The sequence below is a fragment of the Rhinolophus sinicus genome, linkage group LG11, assembly GCF_036562045.2.
Source record: "Rhinolophus sinicus isolate RSC01 linkage group LG11, ASM3656204v1, whole genome shotgun sequence".
In the NCBI taxonomy this organism is placed as follows: Eukaryota; Metazoa; Chordata; class Mammalia; order Chiroptera; family Rhinolophidae; genus Rhinolophus; species Rhinolophus sinicus.
In genome coordinates, this window is record NC_133760.1 from 5,216,385 (window position 1) to 5,224,590 (window position 8,206).

Below are 8,206 nucleotides of genomic sequence, written 5' to 3' on the forward strand. Positions count from 1 at the left end.
TTTTCTTCCGGACCATCTCCCCCCCTCTCCCTTTTCCAAAACCCCCTATGAGCCGGAAACTTTCCCGCCTCCAGGGAACACTAAGCCAACCCGGAGGCAGCCTCCATATGACGTCACGGGTTGCCACGCGGACTGCCACGCCGCTCCCGCGGGCCTAGCATGTTGGTTGAGCTGTTGGAGCCAGGAGGGCGGCGCTGACACCAGGTCCCTAGCGCCCTGCCCTACCAACCCAAGAGCTAAATCCAGAGAGAGGAGGAGTGAGATTCAGAGAGGGAAGACAGAAAACCAGGGAAGGAGGCTAGAGACCCAGACAGAAAAGGAAGCAGGGAGAGGGCGGGGAGGAACTCTAGTCGTCAGGAAGAGAGACAAAAATTGAACTGAACCACCAGCGCCTGTAGCTCAAGCCCCTTACCCTGGCCTTCAAGGCTTAGCCTGGTCTGACTCTGCCTCTTCCATCGTCTGTCTCTCCCCTCACTGTCCCAGTGTCCCTGAGGGCCAGCAGGCCCCGGTGGACCGACAGCATTGCAGTCCTTGACAAAGGGTCCAAGGAGATCCGTCTACCTTGATTTGTTTCGTTTATTTTATTCCACACTTGGCGGGATGATCGTTTTTTTGCAAAAGGTACATCATTTGCAAGAAGTGGCCTATGGAGGACATTTTGTCTCCCACAAGCCCCTCCCACCCTGGCCCCCACTCCAAGGTGAGGGGACTGTCCTCTTGAGGGCAGGTCCCACCCAGCCTGGGCTCTGCTACCAGCTGTGCACCCTGCAAGGACCTTTTCCTCTCTGGGTCCGTGATACTCCTTTTTATCTTCCTCCTTGACATCCGTGGGTGGCGGGGTGGATTTCAGATGTATGGAAGGCCTGTGGACGGTGCTGCAAGGGACTTTCGCGATCTTCCTCCTCCTCTCCCCTTTCACAGAAGGGACAAATGAGGCCCAGAAGCAGTCTTTGACCCTAGATCCCCCAGCCATCCAGTCTCAAGGACCTGGCACTATGGGTCAGCCACAGCCTTTTATACCCCCAGGGGTTCTCATCAGAGCTCCCACTGTTCATCTGCCACTTCACACCAGGGATGGAAATGGAAATGGTTGGGGGCCAAGGAAACTGAGAGAAACCAGAGGTGTATGACAGCCAGAGGCGGTGGGGTCCCCCACAGGTTGGAGAACAGAAGCCAATTGTGTGGGGGGAGGTGCCACCCTGCTCCAGCCTCTCCACACTGAAAAGCCTGCCCATTGTCGCTGGATTGTGCAGTTTTAAGTGAAGGATTTTGCAAAATCTCCCTCTACTGAAATGTCAGCTAATTTGAATCCCCCCTCCAAAACAACCTAAACAGAATTGTTGCAGTGAACTAAAGACAATCTCACCGAGCAGGGGGGAGGGGCCTGATTTGCACCGCGAGGGGCAGGGGATGGGGTGGGGAGTCATCAGTTTGAGACCCCTTATTAAAAATGACATGGGGGGAGGGGCAGGCAAGATCACCCATAAATCTGCTGAATGGCCAGAATGACCCCCCCCGCATGGCCCTACGGAGGACGCCATGACAACTCAGGGCTACAGGTTGGGTCCCCAAAAGGGCATATCGGGTGGAAATCCTGGGGTGGAGGAGCAGATGTCATTGGAGGATCCCAGACAGATGAGAGGACCCCAGAGGTGGCCCGGACAAGACAAGGTTCACCGAGGTACTCCCAACCCCCTCCCCCCCACAGGACAAGAGTGTTTTCAGACATGACCAAAGGATTCCAGGGCCATCCTAGCTGTGAGTGGAGAATTCCAGACATAAAAAAGTGATAGCAGGGTGGTTCCAGAGCATTAAGGGATCTCAAAGATGACCAAGGGATTTGAGGGGACAGACAGGACAACAGTCACAGCTGGGCACAGAGATCCGAGACATGATAAAGGTGACCCAGAGGTCCCAGACATAACTAGGAGATCTCAGGTTTGACAGGAAGGAACCAGAAGTGAGCAGGGATCCCAGAGAGAGCCTGGACAAGGCTTAGGGGTGCTGGCAGCGCCCCCTCCTGGTGTGAAGATTTGTGGGCTCACCCTCCCTCAGATGAGATTGGGGGGTCTCAAACACACAAGAGGTCTCAGAGGGGTCCCCAGCCTGGTCAGAGGACTTCCGACATCACAAGGGGATCCCAGAGAAGCTCTTGGGGTTCTGGAAGCACTGCCCTACGCCTCCACACAGACACATTGTATAGTCGCCTATGGGTCCTGTGACCCAAGCCATGCGGATCCTGGGGATCCTGGACATGACAAGGAAATCCCAGAGGGGCCCTGGGCAGGGCTTAGGGATTATGGCAGCCCCCCCTCCACCCCAGTGTTGGGGGATCCACAGGTCCTATGACCTAGGGTGTGGGGACACCAACGTGACACCGGCGGGGAGCTCCTGAGAGCTCCGAGAGCCCCCCTCGGGCTCAGGCCCGGCGGACGGCGGGCAGCAGCGCACTGTCAAACTGGTAGGTGAGCTTGCGCTTGACCTTGCGGATCTCTCCAGTCTTGGCGTAGTTGCGCAGGGCACGGGCCAGCTTCTGGTAGGTCATGCGCTTGCGGTTGCCCTTCTGCTGGCCCCAGCGGCGCGCCAGGAGCTCCTTGTGCTTGGAAGAGAACTGGAAGACACCGGCGCCTGGCTCCACCCACCACACGCACTCACGCATGTCGCCGCGCGTCAGCAATCCCAGCAGAAACTGGTACAGGCGCAGCTTCTTACGGGCTCCTGCAGCGGGTGGGGGCGCGTTAGGGGAGGTGTCCTGTGGGCCCCGCCCCCACGCCCACCCTGCTCCCGCCAAGTCTCAGCCTCCCCAGGGACAGAATGGGGGTAAGAAAGGTGGCTGTTAGATACACCTGCCTGAGTCTGTCTGTGCCCCTACCCGGCTGAAGCAAGTCGCTCTACCTCCCTGAAGCTGTTTCCCCAGAACCCTCATCGTCCTTCCGTGCTTTCTTTTTCAGTATCTGCTCCTAGCCTATGCTGATGGCCAGCGCATAGTAATACATATTTGTTGAGCCCATGGGTGAGAGAAGCTGTGAAATGGGTTGACCTCTAAGTGATCCTCTAAGTCTTATAACAGAGAGCTAACTGGTGGTGAAGAGACATGGAGTGGGTTTGAATCTGCCTGGCCTTTTCTCCAGCTCTGGGTCTCCCAACCTGTCAGCCCCAGAGGAACCCGGATCCTGGGAGAAGTCAGGGGGTCTGACTCCTGGGCTCCTACAAGCAGTAAGGATCCCACAGAGCTGGGGAGGGGTGGTCATAGTAGGGCACTGGATACAAGAACCCCACCTCTGCCATTTCCCAGTTGTGTGACCTTGGGGTGGTGACTGAACGTCTCTGAGATGGCATCTCCTCAGCTGTAAATGAGACTAATGCATGTGTGTGTTTGTTTTACTTTTACAAACTTTGTGTCAGGCGCGTGCCAGGCACTTTACGATTATGAGCTCATTTCATCTTCATCATAACCCCAAGAGACGGGGTGATAGTGATGACGCCCATTTTACAGATGGGAAACTGAGACCCAGATAAAGTTCCTAATGATGCCAACTTCCCAGGGGTTGTGCATAATGGATGCTGGGCCATGGGTTGACTAGATGGGAGTCTAGTGATTATTTCTGTTGCTATGGTGTGAATAATGAGGGTGAAGACTTAGTAGGAGCTCACTCGGTGCCAAGTGCTGCTATCTCATTTACATGTATTCTCCTCCTTAATCCTCTCAACCACCAGTAATAGACACTCTTACTGTCATGCCCACTGTACAGATAGGAAACCAAGGCACAGAGAGGTAGATAGAGGCCCATGCCCAAGGTTACACAGCCAGCAGGTGGCAACCTGGGAACTGCCCTCAGCACTGGAGTATTGTAGGTACTTGGGAAGCCATGGTCCTTTAGTTCCCTCCTCCCATCTACAGTTGGAGTCTCCCCACCCCACTTGCTCCCACATACCTGCCTCGGATCCCCTCCCCTCGGGGCTGGTCACAAGGGCCTCATCTGACTCGCTGTCTGAGACCTCCAGGGGGGGACTGTCCAGCAGGAGGTCCTCTTCTTCCGACAGCACGGGGCTGGGATATGGGGCATATGCCGGGGGGCCCAGGGTCTGTGGAAGGTCAAGGTCATCTGCAGTTTGGGGGCCCCCTTTTCTCCCTCCCTCTGCTCCTGTCCCTTGACTTCTTCCTCCCAGGCCCGTGTGGTCCCTCCCAGCTCTGTTTACAGCCTGCACCCTGGCCTCAGGGCTGATCTCCAGCGTGTGGACGGGACACTGGACCACGTCCATGAAAGCCTGCCCCACACAGATAACGGGGCGTCTCTGGTGCCTCTTGGCTCATGTCTGTTCCTCTGTTGGCTGGTTTGTGCAATGCAGTAATAACGGTACTCAACCTCAGAGGGAGGACGGAGTTAATACATGCACAGGTTCTAACGCAGGGCCTGGCATCAGCAAACCTCAATAAAATGATGGGGATTTCAATTGTCTTCCTGCCCCTTACCTGGGTGGTGAAGTCCTCAGTGGGGTATGCTGGGAAGCTGGGCCCCGGGGCCTCTATGCTGGGTGCAGGGTCGAGGCTCCCTGAAGGGCTGTAGGTTGAGGGTCCGTAACAGAGCTGGACACCCTGGGGGTGGCCAAAGGTAGCCACGGCAGGGTCGAAGGCTTCATAGGAGGAGGGAGGGACAGCTGGGGCCTCAGTCCAGCCCCACAGGGAGTCTGGGGAAAGGGCACTGAGTCAGAAGCCAGGAGGTCTGGCCTCAGCCCCCTCCCACTGGAAACCCCTGGCACAGAAGGGCCATTGTGGGTCTTGCAAATCTCTCACCCTAGGATTTGCATGGGTGAGCAGGTGGGTGGGAGAGGAAAGGGAGGAGGCTGGAGGCCTGGGCTAATCTTGACCTGCTGTGTGAGGGGACAACTTCCCCTGGGCTTCAGCTCCCCCATCTGTGAAATGGGCCCAAGGGGCAGGTGTGGGGGTGCTCAGGCAGGGTCACTCACCAGGAGCCCCTTCTGAGTCAGAGTAGCTGGGATGTTTGCAGCTGTCCAGGTCGTAGAAATTTCCATCTGGGTACTGAAGAGGGGGAGACAGAGGGGTCATCCAGGCTGCAGGGAGCCCCCACGCTCACCCTGGACCAGCAGGGAGACTCCAACAGGGACGGGGAGAGGAGACAAGAGGCTGGGACAGGAAGAGAAAAAGAGAGACACAGGAACTCAGAGAGAAACACAGAGAGAAAGACGGACACAGAAAGACAAAGTGAGAGGTGTAGAGAGACACAGAGACTAGTCACCAGAGACAGAGGCAAAGAGAGAGATGTACAGAGATACAGAGAGAAGAGACAGAAGCAACATGGCAGAAACAAAGACCCAGAGAGAGTCAGAAGGAGAGAGACACACAGTAGCCAGTCCCCGCTAAGATTGTGGGCTCCCCGGAACCGCAGCTCCTCCCTGGTACACAGGCGACACATTATCATGCCGGGGAGGTATGGAAGGATTTCCCAGCGTTGCCTGCCTGGCGGCAGGAGGGTGAAGGCTGATAGGGTAGAAGGACTCTCGCTGAGGCAAAGTCTCAGTGCTTCCTTTATCCACCTCCATATCGCTTCATGTCTCACTTTAGCAGTTAAAGTCTTGTAAAGACTAAAGCGAGGTACAACCACCTCGATAACCCTGCCATCTCACTCCTACCGTAGTTATTTACCCAAGAGAACTGAAAACGCATGTCTACCGAGCAGCTTTATTAGTCGCCCCAAAGGGGAAAGAGCCCCAGCGCCTGTGGACAGGAGAATGGACACACTAACTGGGGTGCGGTCCTGTGACGGAGTACTAAACAGCCAGGAAGGAAGCTAGACCCCAAAGGGACACGCTGAGTGATCACCTAATGGAAAGTTCAAAACTGGGCAAGACTAGTGCGTGGTAGAAAATATCAGAGTGGGGATCGATGGATCGATGGGAAAGGCACGTAAGGGAATATCCTGGGGTGATGGAATGTTCTGTCTTGGTCTAGTTAGTGGTTGCACAGGTACGCGCTTAATGTAAACCTCACTGAGCTGTACACAAGATGTGTCACTTTACTGACTTGGAAGTTATGCCTCAATTTTTTTAAAAAAGCAAACTCATCACATTGGAGGAGGGAGAGGCACCCGAAAGGGGTGTCTTTCAAGGCCACGAGTGAGTATTTTTTCTCAGCTTGGACTGTGGGTTTTAGGTGTAGTATCCTGTGTATCGGATATATTACAGATCACATTTTTGAAAACATAAAGCAAAGAGAAGGAAGTAAGGAATAAATAAATGTGCTGAGTGTGGGATAGACAGAAAGAGAAAGTCAACGATACAAAGATCCCCACATCCCAAGGAAGTGGACCCAGAGACTGAGAGAGGGAAAAAGATATTAGAAAAACATCTGTGATGGAGATGATGGGGGGAAGTGGGCGGAGGAGAGTGGTGGGAGACACAGAGGGAGTCAGAAAGGCAAAGTGACAGGAAGGAGCAGAGAGGGAAACTGAGGCAGGGAGGTCACAGTGGGCCACGTGAGTCCCCCCACTCCTCTCTGGTCCGCAGGACCCCAACTCACCAGACAGCTGAAGTATGGCCCGTCGAGCCTGGAGGGGGAGAGACACAGGGGCATGTCAGGGGTGCCTTCAGCCACCTGTCTTGAAGTGGTTGGGGGGCCGGTGGGAGGGAGGCGGCTGCAGCTGTGACCACTGCAGCCTGTCCGCTATGTGTTCATGTGTGAGATCAGCCCCACCACACTCACCCCTACTCCCCCATTGGGACAGGAAGTGAGGGGTGGGGGCCAGGCAAATGTCCCCCCTCCCCTGGGATTTGCATAACCAGAGGCTGTGGGGGGGGCAGGGAAAGTGAGGGAGAGAAAGTCCCCAGAGAGATATGGGTGCCAGTGGGCGAGTGGGGGCAGGGAGGGAGCCTTTGTTAGCCAGTTGGTCAAATGTGTCCACCATGGAACAGAGGAGATGGAGAGATGCCTGGGCAGAGATGGGGAGACAGAGGGAGACTAGAAGGGGGAGTAAGGAGAACATGTGGAGACATTTACAAATGGATGCAGGAAGTATTTACTGAGCCCCAGAAATAGAGACATGGGTGGGGGAGACACTGGGGACAGGAGAGAGAACACAGTCAGATAGAAAATTGGAAAGTGGCTGAGACAGACAGAGGGAGCAAGGGGTAAAGAAAGGCCCCGAAACATAAAGATGAGGCAGGAAGCAGAGAGAAGCAGACACAGTGAGCAGGACCCAGCGGGACCATGGGAGAGACAGAGATGGATCCCCCCTGGGAGAGACATCAGCTGTGGGGGAGAGAGGCAAGCCCCCCATGGAAAGGAGGTCCCTGGGGTCCAGGGGAGACAAAGACGAGCTGGAGGAATCGGAGGTGGGAGGGGACAAAAGAGACCCAGAAGGGACAGGAGTCAGCGTGGACCCCCACAGTGGAACTAAGACCACTGCCTGGGGGGAGCCCCGCAGAGGGGAGGTGTGGGCCAGGGTCCCGAGTGCAGGTTTAGGGGCCCCACTCACTGTGCAGCCTCCAGGGCGAGCATGATGGTGCTGGGCTGGGTTTGCTGCCGGCTGCAGCCACCACCCCTATTTATACCTTGGCCCAGCCCCCTGGGGGGCAGGGGTGCCAGGAGCTCAGCCCTCCTCAAAAATCCCCTCAGGGAGGGGGTTAGGGGAGGGGGCTGGATTGCACAACCTCTTGGTCACATGGTGGGGAGGGCGGGCCCAGGAGCTGCCTGGATTTGGGGATCCCCAGTTGGGAGTTGGGGGTGACTCTGAGGGGTAGAGATGGGAGGGGCACTGAATTTGGGAGACGCTTAAAAATAAAGGAGGGGCCAGGGGGTCCTTGGTCAGTGAAGTGGGGTCATAAATGGAGGGGGGAGGTGTTTCTGAAGAAAACCCAGGCCAGAAGCAGATGAGGACCCCAAGGTGGAAACATCATGGGTTTGTGACGAGGAAGGGGAGTCCCTTGGGTCTTACGGGGAGTGGGAGCCTCTGTGCCAGGGGCTGCCCCAGGCTTGGAGGAAACAGGTCAGCACCTGGAGGGCTGGCTGGCCCCCAGGGAGGGTGGGCTGAGCGGAGAGGAGCTTGTGCCTATAGATGTTCACTCAGGGCCTCCGGGGGAGACTGAGGCAGATTTGGTGTGCTTGGGCTGGTAGCAGAGGCAGCAGCCCAGGAACCTTACATGGAGGAGAGGAGGTTCCGTGGTGGCCTCCTGGGGATCAGGGGACCCC

The 8,206-nt window shown here is 56.2% G+C and overlaps 1 protein-coding gene across 2 annotated transcripts; it reads right to left on the bottom strand.

Annotated features, from left to right (window-relative positions):
- Positions 1-558: 558 nt before the first annotated feature.
- On the bottom strand, positions 559-7,571 carry SPIB (Spi-B transcription factor). Of its 2 annotated transcripts, XM_019741479.2 has the most exons (6): positions 7,494-7,571; positions 6,539-6,566; positions 4,969-5,041; positions 4,475-4,689; positions 3,936-4,086; positions 559-2,718 (listed from the first exon to the last, which is right to left on the bottom strand). In XM_019741479.2, exons 1-6 carry the CDS (start codon positions 7,514-7,516, stop codon positions 2,420-2,422), a joined length of 789 nt encoding a protein of 262 aa, XP_019597038.1. In that variant the 5' UTR covers positions 7,517-7,571; the 3' UTR covers positions 559-2,419. The 2 variants fall into 2 exon arrangements, with proteins under 2 accessions (XP_019597038.1, XP_019597037.1); XM_019741478.2 differs by lacking the exon at positions 7,494-7,571 and having other exon boundaries at positions 6,539-6,734.
- Positions 7,572-8,206: the final 635 nt, after the last annotated feature.

Bases quoted from the DNA above. Each gene is read 5' to 3' on its own strand.
- SPIB (XM_019741478.2), bottom strand. From the start codon at position 6,592: ATGCCCCTGTGTCTCTCCCCCTCCAGGCTCGACGGGCCATACTTCAGC. The intron at 4,690-4,968 runs GTGAGTGACCCT...CCCTTTCCCCAG, and splicing joins TGACTCAGAAGGGGCTCCTG to ACTCCCTGTGGGGCTGGACT. The intron at 2,719-3,935 runs GTATGTGGGAGC...CACCCGCTGCAG, and splicing joins GGGGAGGGGATCCGAGGCAG to GAGCCCGTAAGAAGCTGCGC.